At 39.6% G+C, this 18,902-nt stretch overlaps 1 protein-coding gene across 1 annotated transcript; it reads left to right on the forward strand.

Annotated features, from left to right (window-relative positions):
* On the forward strand, window positions 1–13,428 carry QPCT (glutaminyl-peptide cyclotransferase). Its single transcript, XM_009946059.2, has 7 exons — window positions 1–117; window positions 4,196–4,342; window positions 6,668–6,949; window positions 9,475–9,651; window positions 10,511–10,610; window positions 11,088–11,204; window positions 13,283–13,428. The coding sequence occupies exons 1-7, from the start codon at window positions 1–3 to the stop codon at window positions 13,426–13,428; spliced, it is 1,086 nt and encodes a 361-aa protein (XP_009944361.2).
* Window positions 13,429–18,902: the final 5,474 nt, after the last annotated feature.

Below are 18,902 nucleotides of genomic sequence, written 5' to 3' on the forward strand. Positions count from 1 at the left end.
ATGGCAGGGGGCGAGGGGCCGACGGCCGCTTCTCGCCTGCTTGGGGCACTGTGCCTCGCCGCCTGCCTTCACCTGGCGCACGGGAGGGAAGCCGGAGCAGAGTGGACCCTGGAGAAGGTGGGTCGCGTTTCTTAGGCTCTTCTTGCCCCTTGACGCGGGAGGCAGGGGGTCAGCAGCGGGGCGGTGGTACCCCCCCCCCCCCCGCAAACCTGGCGCAGCCTCGTGTGGTCCTGCCCTGGGCGCGAACGTGGGCGTCAGCCGTGGGTAGGCGGCCCCGCCCGGGGGAGCGCGGGTGAGGGGTGGGTAACATGGCTGCCCTCGCCCCCTGAGCTGGCGGCTGAGGGAAGAAGGGTTCCTCACGCCTTCGCCGTGTCGGCGGCGCCTTGTACACCGCCTGGGAAGGGGCAGCGAAGGCGGGGCGCTTTGTCAGGGACGGCTGGGGAGTTCGAGGAGAAACTCGAACGGTCAAAATCCGAAATTACGTTCCATATAACATTGTTGTACTTCCATTTTCAACGTGATTACGGTGATTCAGAGGACAGTGTCTTAGTCTGAGAAAATAAATAGCTCTTCCAGCAGCGATGCACAGTTAGCTAGGAAAAACAAGCAGGAATGGTATGGATAGCTACTGCAAAATTGTTTTGAAAGGATATAATATTCTAATGTGTCGTAGAGCTGTATTGTTTTTAATTCAAAGTGTTGTGTGAACTAGTGAAAAAAGCAGTCTCGAGATAACCGTTAATGAAACAGTGATAAACAGTAAACCCCTGATTTCTCTATGAAACGACTCTTAGTGGTCAGTTAATGAAACACTAACATAGTTTCTACGTGAAGAACTAAGCCACATGGAACGTGGGAGAGCATACAACTGCAAATTACATTCCATTAAAGGGTTCAGGAATTTCCAAATGGAAAATTTACTTCTAGGGCCTATCCCCAGGTAGTTGTAGATGTGTTGAACTCAAAGTTCATCCAGAACTGACTGAACTCCACTAATCCAGTGCACTGTTCACCAGTAGATCAGAGTCCAGGACAAACTAGCAAAATGAAGCTTCCCTCATACCTTTCCACTCACTTCCCCTTATTCATTCCCTTTCTCCTTGATTTTATTCACTCTCTATTCAAATAAGTGTTGGGTTCGTTGATTGTTGTTTGGGGTTTTTTTAAGAGAAAATTTGTCATTCTGTTTATTAATTGTATCTTACTATCTATATAGCTTATGTATGGATGACATATCTGTTACATAATACATCTATAATATGCATAATACATGTTTCCACATGCATAATAAATATGTAAGAAATCATGAGGCTGACTCTTTAGTTATACTAGTCAACATACAGACATGTAGCCCCGTAGTGCTCCTTTTTTCAGCCTCTTTGAGCCACAGCAATACACTCTTTAGCTCATTCCATTCCAGCTAGTCAATCTACTCGCCAATGATGTAAGTGGTTATCATCTAACCACAGAAACAGAGCATCTGAACCCCTCTGCCTGTGCAGACACTAACCAAGAATGACTTCCTCTTTCTTATCAAGTTCTTGTCCCTTGACAACTTTTGTTCCTTCTCCCTAAAGGGACATGTCAGCCAGAAGTTGAAAGTCTTACAGCGTGCAGACCATCCTCTCCTCCTCTCACTGAGCAGGAGGAATTGGGTCCTAAACTTGAGTTCCTAGAAGCTAGCCTCCATTGGCACCGGGCTCAAATATACCAAAATTGGCAGGTAAATATGGGCTACTTGTAGAAGTGGATGCAGCTTAGTACAAGAGGTGTAGTGATAGCCCTGTCATAAGTACACTGCTCTGCCACCCTGCTGTGGCCATAGAGGAAACAGGGATTGACGAAAACTGTAAGGAATGAGTCACCTACAGATCTCATTCTACTTCTCTTCTATTTCATGACCACTTTTGTAATTCCTTTCACTTCCCAAATTTGAAGATATCTCTATTATTAGAAATTATTATTATTTTTTACTCTCTTCTGAAGTGTTTTCCTACATTGTGTACTTTAATAATAATAATGTTTCTTTGCAAAGTGATTCAATGACCCCAATTATCAGGCATGCTCTACGGTTAGAAGCAAGACAATTCCACATTCTAATTGAGCCCTTTGCTTGTTAAACCGAAGGCATATTTCCTGAACTTCCTTAATTAAATTGTCCTCCTAGACTCTTATGAAGTGTGTAGCTTTATCTTTTCTCTCTCCTCTTAGAGCCTGTTCCCCGTAAACAGAACAGCTCCCTGACAATGTTTTCTCTCGTCTGTGTCTTTTCTACACTGGTGCTAATTTCCACCGTATTTAACTCCTAGTCTTTCAAAAGACAGTTTATGCATCTTCTACAATACAATTCCCAAACTTGTAAAAGTTCTTTACATCAGATGAAATGCAATTTTTCTTTAACCCATGTCTAAATTTGCTAGCATTAAAAATGTTAACGGCACATCCTAAAATTCGGTGTCCTTGTAGTCTTAAAATTCAGCTTTAAATGCTACATTAAAATTGGCATTGTAGGATTCAGTGTCTTTGTGTCTCCCCTCTACTTAATTTCACTAGTAAACTGAAGTGGAATTAGAGGAAAGGTCCACACATAGATAAGCAGCTAGGAAAAGAGAGAAGGGTAGAATTAAATGTTTACAGTGAAGTCTAGAAAATATTTGTGCTTGTGCCTGTTTTGCTCAGCACACACACAGATGGAAGTAGAAAAGAAAACAGTGAGGCAAAAAAAATTTTTTTAATAGTATTCATCAGTCAGGGTAATTAAGATAACAGGTTATTATACAGGGCTGCAGAGATCTCAAGGTCAGTACGCTTTCTGGCCCTGTAATGAGGTTCAGCAGTCATTTCAGACAAATGTGAAATTACGCACATGAGTAAGTGGGAAAGGAGGGGGAATGATTATGTTTTGTTAACATATACAATGATGGAGTTAGAGTAAATACATCCATGAAGATGTCAGTTTGATGCAGCAGCAGCCCAAAAGCAAGTCAGTTGTTAAATCGTTTGAAGAAAGGAAAAGAATAAAATAGAAAATACCATCATCCTACACTATAAGCTATGGTGCACTCGTGTTCCAGTTTCCCTCCATTTCCTCATCTCAAAAAGGATGAGGCAGACAGGGTACACAGCAGGACAGCAAGTCTGATCAATCATGTATAGTGGTTCTGCTCAAAGAACAAATAAGCAGGCCAGGATTTTGCAGTGAGAGAAAGAGAGGAGTAGAGGGACGTCCCTATGATAGAAACAAGGAATGGATATTGCGGGAGCATCCTACAATAGTGCCTAAGATAGAAAACTATAAAAACAGGAGTGGCTCAGGAAGTTTCTGAGAAGACAGTTGCTAGAGATTGGATAGGTTCAAATCAGGCACTCAAAGGGGCATTTGAGATGTCTTTGGGGATCCCACCTGGCATTCAGCTACCACTCCAGAACAGCACAAGGCTCTTTCACGTCAAAGACAGACATGCATTTGCCAGCCCCATGGGGATACCATAAGTATTCTACATTACCTGAAATAGCTCTAAAGGCAACAGAAAAGCAGCCACTTGGGAGGTAGCTAGCACTACTAGCTGTTGTCACAGGAGACAAGCTGCCAATTCTGATGTTAACCCATGTGTCACAAAGCTGATGTATACCCCAGCTGGCCCCAAATGAGCTGCACCATGCTGTGCAGTCCCACCAATACCACCACTGTGGGCAGAGGCCACAATGACGCAGCTGTACTCTTTCTGGAACTGAGCTAGCCTATGCATTTCTTTGTGGTACTGCACCTCACAATGTAGACACAGCATAAAGCTGCTATAAACTACTTTGTTGACTACTATAAACAAAGCTTTTGGTGTTTGTCTCAATGGAAACCTCATTTGAAGGTGACATGGTTGCAAACACGGCTGATGTATGTAGAATTAAGATATTAGAAAAGAGACAATCCAGTCTTGGTGTGAGTTTTTACAGCTAGCTGGTAGGTAAAAATTTCTCCCGTGTATATATATAGTATATTTTGCATAGAAATCAAAGATAGAGAAGCCACAGAACTTAAAAAAAATCATATTTGAAAGAAAAGGGTTTTTTTAAATTACTTTTTGTTAGTAAATCAAAGTAGTACAATATATCACATTTACTGTAATTCTGAAGAAAACTACAGTTAAAAATGTCTAGTAATAGCTATAGCAATCTTTCCTTTTTCTCCCTTCTACAGTATTCTCACCAACCAAGAATTTTACATTCTGATGCTATTGAAAAAGTTGCAGCAAACACAGATGTTTCTGAAATGTGGGAGAATGATTTGCGCCCTATCCTGATAGAAAGATACTCGGGATCACCAGGAAATTATGTTGTACGACAGGTAAGACAACATTTCCTGAAAACCTCTAAGAACATCTATTATTTATATGCTGGGAGTGCCTTTAGCAATCACGAAAGGGACAAACACATTCCTTTCATTCGGTAGGATGAACTCTGTCATTGTTCAAGTTTAGACTGCACAGAGCCCACATGACACAGCTTGCACTTTAGCTGACATCATTTCCCAGAGCTGCATAGCATGATAAAAAAAAAATCTGTTTTTAAATTTGTGTTTTAAATTAAAAAGCTTGCCTCAGGTTTGGTACTCAAAGTACAACACAACCAACGTCCTTTCCCTCACATGAACAGGTTTTTGGTCACTGGCTCAAACCCCCTGGGACCACACAGGGGGATGAAATAAATGACACCCCACACACTCTTTTCTCTGGAGAGGTCCTGTGCTGTTATACTCCCCTGTAGTGTTGCTTCAGGTAGGTGTACCAACACAAAAAGGGATCAGAGGGGCCCAAACGGGCAAGCAGATGAAATGGTCAACATGATGATGCGCACAGTGGTCCAGGTACCACGCTAGCTCAAGCAAGCAGTGTGTTAATGCTGGGCTAACATAGCCAGAGTGCACCTGGCCCCAAGCCAGTAAAAGCTCCAGCACATTGTATTTGAGCTGCAAATTAACGGCTGGGTTGCTGCCCTGTCAGCACCTCTGCTCTGCACTCATGGCGCAGGCATCTTCAGGACTGTGTGCCGTGCTGGCTCTGGATTACATTAGCCAAGCGGGAGACTAAAACGGGTACATCTGAGTTTACTAGAAGACATTCACAGCATCTCACCAGCCTTCATCTACGCTTCAGGCAGTGACTCAACAGCTCCAAGACAGCCCTAACTACAATAAGTTTATTTGCCACTCTGCAGTTGGTAGACTGCAAAAATGCAGCTTTTTTATGCTTTATGTATGTGTGTGCGCATGTCTCTATAGATTTAGTTTTGTGGTTTCTTCTAGCGATACCCTGGAAGGCAGCCAAATGAAAGGGGAAAAAGTAAGAAAAACAAAAAGGCAGCTGAGCCTAGGCTAGAAAACCACAAATCATGTTCAAAATAGGATCATCCTGTTACAAGGTTCTAAAGTAGACCCCTACCAAAAGGGAAAAAAAGAAAAGTTCTCCATTGTCAAAGCACACTGGAGTTTGAAATGGATGACATTTCTTTGTTAAGACACAGAATAAGCATCAGACGCCTCTAGGGAGAAGGCAAGTGCCAGTCACTGGGAACTCCATCTAGGCTTATATAGTCCCATTAATCTGTAACAGACATCCTTTGCTCTGCCTACAGATAGCAGATAGACCATACAATGTCATAAAAGCTTTCAGAGGGTGACCACAAACAAAATGGAAGTTTGTTCTAGCGCTAAAATTTATGGCAACATTCCCACTGACTTCACTAAGAGCAGGACAAGTCTTCAAAGTCTATTTTCTTTTTTCCCCTTAGAGGCTTTTCCTAATGTTTATTTAAAGACAGAGGAATCTGCCTTGAAGAAGCACTCTAGGGACCCATAAAAATAAGTTGCTCAACAGAGATGTCCCTCTAATAACAGTTAGCCAGAGCTCTGTACTAAGTAAACTGGGGTTGTTGGAGGTATTCTCTTTAGGTAGGAAGATACCTAAAATGAATGATCTCTTTTATAGATTCACTCTCTTAATATTTATCTTTACATAAGCTACACTCACAGGATTTCAGTTTTAAAACATTGTTCTGAAATGTTTAATTCTTTCTTTAATTTACAGGAATCAGACTGTCTGTTATAGCCTTGTAAACAATTTATGTCACTTGAAAGGCAGATTTCTCATAGAAGCTAAAAAATAAAAAAACACAACACAAAAAATCCCCACATGAAACAAACAAACAAAAACCTTTTTTTTTAATGCTGCTGTGGTATTGATGTGTGGTAATTGTCAAAATAGCCACACCAAGGTCTCTCCAGTCAGTTCTGACATTTAATTTAAGGGCACAACTGAGTTTAAATTTGAAGAGGTAAAATTAAATCTGTCTTGGTTACACCTGAAAAAACCCCTGGCCTGGAAACTTCAGAGATCAAGGTCTTGACGTGTCATATACATGGGCAATCATTCAAAGCACCTTCAGATTCCAAAGACAAAAGAGAGAAATGAAAAGCAAGTGAGCCAGTCAAATGCTAAGGGAGCAAAGATGTTGATTATATAGTGGCATGGCATTTTTGGCTATAAAAATACCATGAACTTACAGAAATAAGCTTAAGTGCCACTATTAATTAGCCAATAACAATTTGTCTACAACATCTTTCTGAAGCAAGCAATATTAATCTGATTTTCTTTTTTTTTTTTTTTAATTGCAGCATATCAAGCACCGTCTTCAAAGATTACGGGCTGGGTGGGAAATTGAAGAAGATACATTTCAGAGATACACACCATACGGCTATCAAACATTTTCAAATATTATCGGGACTCTCAACCCCTCTGCAAAACGCCATCTAGTACTTGCTTGCCACTACGACTCAAAATTCTTTGGACAGCAATGGCATGGGAGAGTGTTTGTAGGAGCAACTGATTCAGCTGTGCCTTGTGCTATGATATTGGAGCTGGCACGTGCCCTGGATAACAAGCTTCAGTTAATCAAGGTAGTTTGCTTGTTTCACTTTTGTTTGGTTTGCGACAGCATTAGGCCTTAGGGCACTGCCATGTTCTCTCCCATAGCGAGCATGCCTGATTCTCTGATTGCTGTGCCTGTAGTAAAACTCCCATTGACTGCAAGAAGAACAGAGCAGAGGTCTGTATCTAATACTTCAGAGTATGTTATCACATTAAAACTTCTTACGCAAAGGGTGGCTATCTAAAAAATATCTAATAAATATAATACTATATAAAAATAACAATTTATACATGAATAATACATGTTTCATAGACTCGGTGAGATATAATCCGTCTTTCTGTCTAAAAGGCACAGAACCCTACTCAGAAGCTCCTATCATATCCAGTAACATCTGTTTTGTTGCTTTATGAATCTTGCATTTTTAAAATCTCTCAGTTATATTCTATTTTCAGAGACTGATGAACTAATTGCTGTGCAGGAGAGTTACACTCACGTCCATCCCATAACAATTTCAAGCTTTTCTTCTTGTTTTCCTTTATCAGTTTGAACAGTTTATGTATGAAACAAATGATGGCTGAGTACAGGGAAACAGTCAAGTGATAGTATAATATTATCAGTCTGTGTTACCTGTGCTATGAAAATCTTCTTCAAAGTGCTGCTATTGGTAAGCACAAAAATATGATTGATGAGTGCCATCTACTGGTTCAGCATTTACTGTTTACAGAAGAACACACTAAACAGCTGTCACAGGAACAGGTCTCTCAAATGCTTTACAAAGTGTCAGGAATACACTCAGCTCAGGTATTAAGCTTACTTGTCAGCAGTTGTTTTCAGAAACTGGTTTGATGCCTTCTGACATTAGAATAGTTAAGAATTAGAAGTTTAAGAATATGCCTGTGGTTTTGATCATAAAACAAAGCACTGCTGTAATACACGTGCTTTCATGTAGAAGCTTCATTTAAAATAACCATCAAGCAAATGTATTCATGGAAAAACCTGCACACCGACTTAAAGACAGGATTTTTTCATAAGTAATACATCATTTTTTGATTCAATTGCCCTATCATGTAAGATGACAGCATCTGACAAAAAGGCAATCTAATTACTTTGCACAGGCTACCATTTGTACAGTCCGTTAACAAAACATACTTTGAGATCCATCTGCTTAACACATTAGCTATGACCTTTTTGCTCTGCTCATAGTAGCATAACAGACCTTATTAGGTTTTCAGCCAAATCTATTTATACTTTGACTTGAAGCTGTGATTTTTATCTTGCTGTTTCTCCAGTTATATAGAGTAAGTTTAAAATTAAAGGGCAAAGACAGCTCTCTGTTATTCAGACCTGGGAATGTTTTAAACACTAATACTAACAATGTTAATACAAATACCACTTTCTTATATGCAAACAGCATTAATACAGTTTCCTCTAGAACGTAATGCAAAATGACTGCTATCAAAAGAACTCTGTCCTAGGCAAAGGACAAAGGGCAGTAAAGCATTGCCATTAAAGAAATCCATATCTCACTGTGAGCATAATCAATATCATCTTGGCTGTGTAAGCAACATTTTATAGAAGTTTTCCACTACTGTTTGTATTGGATTAGCTCCAGATAGTTGGGAGTTGGAGCCCATAGAGGACATGACTATTGCCAGTGACCCCACCTTTTTAACCCCATCAGCCAATTTCACTTGAAATAGCATTAATTCATAGAGGGGTTAAAATATTTATAGCAAGTGCTGAGACTACAATTCCCTAAAACTGTTCATATAGTGGGACCGAACTGGATTTAGCCATGTCGTAGATTATTAGGAAACACTGCCAGTGCAAACAAGGCTTCAGTTAGTAAACACAAAGAGAAAAAAGGCTCTTTCTACATGGGGAAGAAATTTCACACAGATGTCTCCGTTGTGACCTTAAATACATTAATCATATATATTCTCAGCTTTTACTGCTGTGATATTTTTAGTTGTTGAAAGGGAAGGGCATATCTGCTCCACTCTTTGTGCTTTAGTTTTAGGGTAAGGTTGCCTCAGAGAGTTGCAAGTCTCCCTGAAGGAAAAGAAATGGTCATTTTCTCATGACTGACTGCTCTTTGGCCCTCAAAGAGCAGTCAGCTTTACAAACACATAATTCACCTCCACTGATGCACATCTGTAGCAGAGATATTACTCCTTTGTGGCATTATCAAGTAATATTAGCACTCACATCAGGTGGTGTTGCTGACACGTCTCCACATTGGGATGATGTTTCTGCTACCTGGTTTTGCAGACCTGTCTCAACATACTCAGCTCATGTCCGCTAAAGTCAGATATGAAATGCTACCAGAATCAAAATGATGCCAGACTGGAGAATGTGTCACTGTGCTGGATAAATAATAATGGCTGATCACTACCACTATTACAACATAACTTGTGTTTAACAGCCATAGGAAGGTTTGCATAGGGTACATTGAAAATATACCCCTCCTGACACCCCTTACCTTACAGTAGTTGTCCTTTGTTTGATGTTCTAGCCAGAATCAGTTATGTCACTTTTAACTTCTTCTAACAGACCAGCTCAATGTCAAGACCAGACCTTTCACTTCAGCTCATTTTTTTTGATGGTGAAGAAGCCTTTGTCCAATGGTCCCCTTCCGATTCCCTCTATGGATCTCAACACTTAGCTCAAAAAATGGTATCTACTCAACATCCACCTGGTTCAACAACTACAAACCAGCTGCAGAGCATAGTAAGTGGCTTTCACCTCCCCAATGAGTAAATTGCATTTTAAAAAATATTTAATTAGGAAGTAATTGACCAAATTCCCAAGAAACCATGAACTCCACCAAAGTTAAAGGAAAAAGCAGGCTTGTGAAATTTTATGAGATGTGATAAAATAGAGAGTTGGCAAGAGCTTTTCAGGTAAATCTTCTTAGACCTTCTCTATGCCAGTATGAGAAAGAGTAATAGAAAAATCAAAATACAAAAATTTATTAGAATATAAACTAAGATATCCACCTGCCTCAAGAGAAGTAATTCAAAGGGATTAGGAAAGAGCACAGACATTGTATCAATCTTTGAACAAATCTCCCTTAGCTCAGCGCTAAGCTACAGCAAGCTCTCCATTTCCCTTTGATTTCTACTGACATTCTGCTTGTCTGATCTCTTCTCCCTACTGCCTTCTAGTTTCCCTGCTCACTGCTGAGATACTTTTCTTCTGTCAGTATATCTTGTGACTCATACAATGTCTTTCCCTTGACAGACTTTGTTCTGCGGGGAAGAAGCAATTTCCTCTTCTTTCTCCCCACCTACCACAGTTTTTCTTTTAAAGGGATATAACACAAACTGCAAAGCAATGCAGTCTGCTTCAGCTCGAGGAACAGCGAAACAGCCTACCTTTTTCCTCCTCGGAAAGACAGCAAAATGCATCAGATTGGAATTGGATTCTGCTAATGAGTTCTTCCCAGGCATCATGGTAGAAAAGCCAGATTTTTGCCCAGAGCTATCAAAGACCTAGTCATGACCTATACAGGAACCAAGAGGTTTCATTGCTGCTGTTGATAGTGTTGCAGTAAAGTATTCTGTACTAAAGATTCTTTCTTCTGTAGGACCTGCTTGTACTACTGGATTTAATTGGTGCACCAAACCCAGTTTTTCCCAATTATTTTCCAAACACTATTCGATGGTTTCAGAGGCTTCAAGCAATTGGTAAGGAGAGGGGTATGGGCTTTTGATGAATTTGAAAATGTAGTGCATAGATTCTGAATATATTAAGTCCTGTAAGTCACATTTTTGGATTACTTTTGTTTTACAGTTATAATATTTAATAATGTAAATATTAATTTTGTGCATCTTAAATGTATATGAATATTTTAATATTTAATTAATAAGATAACTGAGGAAAATTCTGAGACACTTGGAAGCCGTGAAACAGACTCTATAACTGATTGTCACTCTGCAGCTCCTGGGAACTGCTTCACTTCTGTGTTTTAGTTCTGTAAAATAACGGTAATAGCACCAGTCTTAAGGTCTTCTAAGTACTAAACAAATGCAAATGAGAGTCACCAACTCTTTTTTCTTCTTTGATGGAAAAAGCTTCCATGTGAGAGGAAAAATAATTCAAATGTGCTAACATGCCTCATATTGTCCAAAAGTTGTAACAATCACTTTCTTTGTGAATGACAGAGCAAGAGCTACACAACATGAATCTGTTGAAGAATCACCTTGTTGAAAGGCAGTATTTCCAGACTACTTTGCATCGAGGACTGGTTGAAGATGACCACATTCCATTTTTATTAAGAGGTACTGGAAGCTCTTACATTTTAAAGTTCAGTAACAAATGCATCATTTAATGAATGAGCAAGTGCATATGATCCTGTTTTTCAAGTGTATTTGCCCCAACTTGAGGCTTCTAAATCCAACTTTATGTAGGCCAAGAGTCACAGCTTTGAAAAACATACCTGTACAAAAGCAGCGATAAAACATGGCCCTCATCATTTCACACAAGCACAGCTCCAGTGGCACAGAGATAATGGAAAGTTCTGTCAGCAGTAGCATCCTACAAAGATAAGCAACTCTGATCCAGTGGGATATCACTACATATCACACTAGCCAGCTAGCTACTATTTCTAGGAGCAGTGAAACACTCAAGGGTCGTATATTCAAAGACTACAAAAATCCATAAAGATCTGTTGTCAAAGATACAGTAATGCTCACTATTACCTGTTTAAATTTGAAGGCACTGACTCTTGCAATAAACTCACATACTCAAATTCAACATCCTCATTCCCTAAGGAGAATAGAGGTTACACAGCTGTCAGCTTAAGGGGTGGGAAAGGTGCATAGAGTAGCCAGCCGAAATAGCGAAGGACAAAATATACCTGAAATCCCTCCTGAATTTTAGGCACATGCCTGAAACTGGGATTCCCTACCAAAGCATTTCTCCTGGCAGACACCCATGCCATAGTCTCCAACTTTGTGTTCATTCTTTTCCTTTGGGATGCAATCAAAGAAAGGGAAAGCAGTTGTACTACTGCTGCCACCTCGTGAAGCTACATGTCAGTGATTAAAGCACTCGTCCAAGTTCAAGCTGTGGATTTGCCATCCTTCTTGGTTGAAGCACTCAGCAGAGAATCTTCAAAACCAAGGTGGGCCAAAGAAGGGTAGTAGATAGAGTAACTCTTCTGGTTGAAGTTTCCCACTGCACAGCAAGGACTACAAGAGTTATATTGTTAGAGAAGGGTTAACCAAAAAGGAATGTAACACTAGTTCAATGAAGAGGGGATCTACTTACGAAAGGAAGGACGTATCTTCATATCCAGCCTCTAATTTTACACTGAGTAATATAAAATGCGCATGCAGCTCTGGAAGCAGGCAGAAGAGCAGCTACGCCTCTCCGCTTCTGAGCGCTCTCTTCACTGACCTATGGCTACTGTCTTCTGCTCAATGGCTCTTCAACTCCACAAACCTTTCATTTTTCACACCAAGGCAGAGCCCAGGTCCAACGAAACCAACACAGCCATCATATGCATGTCCAGGGGTATCAAAAATCCTACATGGGAGAAGCTGATAGGGGAAAACAAGGACTAAACCTCAAAACCTTTCCTAATAACATGATTAACAGCTAGTGAAGAAAACAGATTCCTTAGTGGGATGCAGCTGAAAAATGAGAGAGGAAAAACAGTAAAACAGGAAAGAGGCTGGAGAGAAACAATGCCCCCCCCCCCAAAGCTATCAGGAAGCAGAAGACTGGTTTAACTCCCCTTCTACTTAAAAGCTGCAGTATGTATAGATAGCTTGATGTATATATTCTGTGCAGTGACACAGACCCTTTCAAGTAGAAGTTCTTTTATCTGAGGATAACACTGGTTCTATTTTAGAGAGTAAAAATACTGACACCCTATTTTACCGTTTGTGGAGAGGACTAAAAAAATGCTTCAAAAAGTGCTCAACCTTAACACTGTCACAAGAACATGGTAATCAGCTTTCAGTGTGGGGAGCTGCAGTGGTGCCTGTAGCTCCTAAACATGGCATCAACAACTACAAAGCAAAGATCTCAAAAAAAAAAAAAAAAAAAAAAAAAAAAAAAAAGCAAGTATCACAGTAAAACTCCTAGCTATAGGTGCCTTAAAAAAAAAAAACGGCAGGGGGAAATACTCAAAGGAAGGTGCCAGTTTTAGGAAACATAATGAAATGGATGGGATGCAGTCACAAGCTTCAAAAAAAGAGAGACGGTAAAAGGAAGCTGCAGTGACACACACACCTCTATAAAGTAAGCTTATTGAGTAAGCTTACCTGACTCTATTGCAAAATTGCAACATGTCATTTGGCTTAACAGAACTTCTCCAATATTTCTTCTCCAAATTTCACTTTCCTAATAGGGGTTCCAGTCCTACATCTGATTCCATCCCCCTTTCCTGCAGTATGGCATACCATGGAGGACACAGAAGAAAACCTTGACAAAACCACTATCGATAATCTCAGCAAAATCCTGCAAGTGTTTGTACTGGAGTATCTAAACCTGTGATAGACAAAATGGCAGTGAATTGTACTCCATTCTAAATACTGTTTGCCCACCTTCACATTTGCTATTTAATTGCATTGGAGAGCACTAAAGCAAAGCAAAATACAATGACAGCTCTTGCTAGACTGATTATTGATTCAGCTGTTCTGGCCCAATGTTCCATGTAGCCAAATAAGATAGCATTAAGTAAGAATTACTTTCAGCCTGGAAAGAGTTTGATCTTTCCATGTCTTACCTCTGAATAAAAAACGTCAAAATTTTTCCAGATTGTTATTGCTCTTTTCTGTCACTTATTACGATCCCAGGAGGGAATGCCTCCCGACTTACATGTTAGCTACAGTTTTTACAAGGTGTGACCAACTTTTGTAGAGTTCAGCAATGGAAATTTATACCACATTATCAAAACAGACAAAAATGACACTTAAAAGAGAGTTCTGTTTTGCGTTCGACTAAACCACCTCATCCTGAAATGAGCTGTTAGAACTCCTGACACACAGAAGGGATTTTTAATCCTCTCTGCTCCCTCTCCTCCTTCCCTACAAGGAGGGCCACAAGGACTCTTGTCCGCAGACAGCAGGCCACCAGGAAACATGAAATAACCCAAATTCAAATTTCTCCCTGTCACTTGTTGGATACTTTTTGATGGAGAAGGGTGGTGGGGAGTGATGCTAAGAGGAAGGTATGTGGGGGTTTCCAACATGCTTTGACTGCAACACAGGAGATGAGTAGGTGGGGTGGGGGAGCAGTGCCCCAGCAACATACCATTCATTTAGGTGAGAAACATTCACAATTTGACCAAAATAAAAACAAACACAACCCAAACCCAGCTGGTTTTAATGCAGATTACATCAGAAGTAATCATAGTAGGAAAGTGATCACTTTAGAAACTATAGTTTTATATAAATATAATTTTAAAGGCAAAGTGCTATCTATCAAGAGTATGACAGTTGGAAACAAGAGGACAGTTTAAGCACCAAGAAGTAAGGCCAAGCCATAGCCTATATCAGAGAAAGATACTCACCAGTTTAACAACCCCATGCTTTTACATTCCTTACTGTAATTACTCAATAAATTTAGTACAACACAGGCAAAAAATCTAGCCTGGAATGAAATCAACAAGAGAAGCTGCAAGAACAGTATTCAAAAGCCACCTACAGAATTATGGTTTTGACTGGTGAGAAAAAGATGAGAGCATTTGAAGAAAATAAAAAAATTTTTTAAAATCAGGTTGGTAGAGGATGAGCTGAGAAAAAAAACAAATCACTATTTTACTGCTCCCAACTTCTTCCATTAGAAAGTTCTATGCTGGACAAAGAGATCCAAAAAAGGAAATAAGCTATGGAGTTCTAGGCACATCAGATTTGGCCTATATTTCACCATTTTCCTAAAGCAAACATTTCTGAACCTAAGACAACATTTACATACATATTTTAAAGTGGCAATAGAAATATGTATTTACAGCAATGCAAGTTTGCGTAATTTTACTATTACAGAACAGCCTGAAAATTACATTTGCTGCTCAAGATGAAACAAAAGCATTTTATGTTTTCCCATTACTTGAACATTTGTGAGAAATGTTTCTAGTTTGCATGCAACTTCTGAAATAGAATATAATGAAAATGCTAAAAATTGGACAGATTGTTTATTTGCAGATATTACTGTACATCTGTGTAAATACATCAAAGCTATTTCAACTCTCTGCTACTATATTCTCCTCTACTTCAGCCCACGAGAAAACATTTTAAACAACTAAATTAAATCTTCTGAAGTTTGAATACTGTGAGTAGTATAAGGCACCTACTGCACCCTCCTAAGTGGCAAAAAAAAGGTGACAAAATGGCTATATACAGAAATATTAAACTTCAGTTTGTGTGGCTAATTTTGGTTTTTTTTACAGGTGAACTCTTGCGGTACTCCATACTTTGCAGGGCCTCTGAAAAACACAGTATGCATTTGCAGTGTGCGCTGCTATTCTGCTTCTTCAAGAATTTGAAAGTTAACTTAAAATCAGCTTCATTATGAAAAGTAGGATCAACGGGTTGTCGTAACTGGGAAAAGCCTAATTTTTAAAAAGTCTTTATTAGGGTTAGTTGAAACCATCATTTAACTATGTATGTAGTCCACCAAACCTCTGGCATGTCAATTTTGTCACCAACTTCTCCCTGCCTGAGCATGCAGTTCTCTGAGTTATGTTTATTCAGTTCAAACAAATGAGATACAGGTTGGTGTAGTAGAATCATATTCAATGGTTCTCAAAAGGAAACATGAAGAGGCTTGCTTTTTTTTCTTTCCCTTGCGTTTGTTTTTTTTTTTTTGGGGGGGGGGGGGGGGGGGGCGGGGCAGGTACAAGAAAAAAAAAGGGCCATCTCTTAAGTGGATGTGAGCCCTGGAAAGGGTTTACTTAAAGAAGGGAGGGTCATTATCTTAACAATTTATATGATCCTTCATTCATTTAAAAAATAACTGCTGGAAAGAAAACTTGTATCAGCCCAGTAACCACGTGACCACATGAATCCAAGAACCTAAGCTCCCAAAAGCACAAGAACCTGAAGTAGACAGTAAACTGAAGACATGGTGCAAGGTGGGTTCTCACTGCTACTAAGGCAGAGGAGAACAAGCAGGTCAGAGAAGGTCTAGTAATTTGATAGAACACCCAGAAACCAAAAAATGCAAGTTAAAAGACCAGGACCAATATCTCTTCCACTCTCAGTTTCAACATTGAATATCCCTAAATATCCAGATCTGTAGGATCTTGACATGCACAGCAGATAATCACTTCAGAATTCAGAGACAGGCTCTACATTGAAGAACCCATCCCTTCATAGTTTCTCAGTCCCTGTTGGATGGTGGCAGCAGGGGACAGAAATCAACTGAGGGACTTCAACTACTCTAATAATCACACAAATGAGCAGAATTGCTGCACAGGTTCTGCCCTTGAATATGATTTGTCACATCTCAGTCAAGGGGGGAAAATAAATAAAAATCATCAATCCATCACCCATGAGAGGCTGTTGCTGGCTTGTCAGAGCCCTCCCAGAGGTGTATGTGGTTATTACCTGGATGAAGGCAATGCAGAACGACGTGAACTCAAGAGCTATTAATAGGTAAAGCTGCAACTCCCCCCATACTACATTAGTTATTTGTATTGTAGGAGGTGCTCTGGCTCCTTTTTTATCAGGTCAATGCAGTTTTTCACAAGAATCTTAAGCCTAAGTAATGGAACGTGCCCCTCAAATTCTCTAAAGCTTGATGCATTTACATACGAAGGTAAATACATCAAGTGAAGTGATCCTGTGCAATCACAGTTGGAACAAGTTAAGGGAGTAACAGTGCAAAATCCTCTGGCAAAACGGAAATGATAGTGAGTACCTGTCCTCTTTTTTTTCTCTAGCTGGGGCAGCATTCCTATCACTAGGAATGAAGACGACATAAATCAGCAATTCTTAGTCACCACATTTCAAATAAACATTTGGACTGTGACGACCTAACAGCAAAACACAATTAGAAAAGACAAAATGTGGTAAAAATGCTTTGTGTAGAATTATTACAAGGACCCAGTCTACATTGGTAGCAGACCCAGCAAAACAGTTCTGAAGTTTCACACATCTGCTCATTGAGACTGAAGTATCACCCAAGAGCATCACTTAAATAATCAATATATATAAAAAGATAACTATAAAATCTTGTACACAAATTAACACTTTTTCCTTCTCATTTAAGGATGACACTGGTTTTATTTTCCTCGTATAAAAGGTGACATTTTACTCTGTGCTGATTTAACAAATATTCTTAATATATTCATAACAATAAAGCAGCTGAAAAGCTGTTCTAATCTCTAAAAGAAGCTTTATCATCTGCACATATGATATATATTGTAAACAATCACTCCAAAAAATAATTTTGTTAAAGTGATTATATTGCACTCAGAATTCTGGGATTCTCATTCTCCCTTCCCATTTTAAATCAAAGATCAGCTTCATTTTTTAATAAAATGGAGCTTTAATTTTCTATTAGAAACAAGTAGGCATGCAATCAATATAATACAACATATGTAAAACGTCAGAAAAAGGGCAAGTGTTTGGTTATGAAACTGGAGTAAGGAACAATTCTCAAATAGGCCACATGAGAGTAGTATATTGTATGTAAACATTCTGCTGGCTCTAAGGTGTTGCAGAGGCTGCAGAGAGTGCAGTCTAGTTCAGCACCCAAGAGGTACAGAGAATCTGTTGAAGTGTTCTGTACTTCAGTGAATATCTATGCAGCTATGGCACGTGTAACAGAGTACACATAAAGACAGAGCAATGAAACTAAGGTGATTTCTGAACTAATACTGACCTCACAGAAACACACCCAATCGTTGTAAGTTCACTGCAATCTTTAAATGCAAGTGTTCCAGGTCATTGCATTTTCTAACACAGCAATGAAACAGTTACTCTTGCTGCAAAAGAAGTACAGAACTAGATTCCCTACTTGTAGCTTATGTGGATGGAATACCAGCGGCAGCCTGGACACTACCCTCAGCCTAAAACTTCACAGCAAGATACCATCATGCAGAGTGTCACCTTGCTTTGTTTGCAAGAGTGACACCCTCCTCCATGCACTGGAGTGAGAAACACAAGTAGCAGAGGGAAAAAGCCAAAGAGGAAAGCAATGTCCTTATGCAGAAAAATAAATTGTCAGCCAGTGTGAAGAAGCCACAGATCTTTAAAATTCAAATGGAGGCTGTTTTCTCAACTCAGTTCTACAAGAGAAAACTTCTCTATCAGACCCATTATGTTCAGGTAACATATCATCTTTGGAGTCCCTGAGATACTACAGCTCCATATAACCACCTTGGACAAATGGAGAGACTTACTTAGCGTACAGATTAACAAGGTGGAAGCCAATATAGCACCCTGAGTTGCACGTGGAACAACAGGAACGGGCAACCCATTCCTCAACAGCCAAGAGATGCAGAAGAAAGAGCAGAGGAGGTATTGCCTAGGGAGTCAGAAGATACATACTGCACTGGAGAACAGAAAAAAATGGAAGTATTTCTGAAAGGCCTTTCCCTGTTACAAGAGCAGTGAAGAAAACAAAAACAAACAAAAAAAAAAAAAAAAGGAAAGAGCTCTCTGAGAAAGGCCCTGGAGAAATACAGCCACCTAGATGTACAGTAGAACAATAATGCAAAAGCAGAGACAAGTTTGGCAGTCTTGTTCCGAGTGTGCCCCAAAGGTTAAGCACTCTAGCAATGACTAAGAACTGTCAGCAATCACTGACCTGTACTCTGGATATAAACCAGGAATATAAATAGGTATTTTCTCCCCTGAAACTACAAAAAAAAAAAAAATACAAAGAGGAAAAATACAAAGTCACAATTGAATCAGAGAATACTTTCCATAGTCAAAAATGAAATACTGGCTTCAGAAACATTACAGCCATCTGCTCTGTATCTTAAATAGGGTTAATCATAAAAAAGAGGTGCTTGTAAAATC

This window comes from Leptosomus discolor, chromosome 2, assembly GCF_034619465.1.
Source record: "Leptosomus discolor isolate bLepDis1 chromosome 2, bLepDis1.hap2, whole genome shotgun sequence".
NCBI classification, from domain to species: Eukaryota; Metazoa; Chordata; class Aves; order Leptosomiformes; family Leptosomidae; genus Leptosomus; species Leptosomus discolor.

What these genes read in the sequence shown, in the direction of transcription:
- QPCT (XM_009946059.2), top strand. Translation starts at nt 1, where the DNA reads ATGGCAGGGGGCGAGGGGCCGACGGCCGCTTCTCGCCTGCTTGGGGCA. An exon ending in GAAATTATGTTGTACGACAG is followed by an intron (nt 4,343 to 6,667) that starts GTAAGACAACAT and finishes TTTTAATTGCAG; the next exon opens with CATATCAAGCACCGTCTTCA. An exon ending in ACAAGCTTCAGTTAATCAAG is followed by an intron (nt 6,950 to 9,474) that starts GTAGTTTGCTTG and finishes TTCTTCTAACAG; the next exon opens with ACCAGCTCAATGTCAAGACC.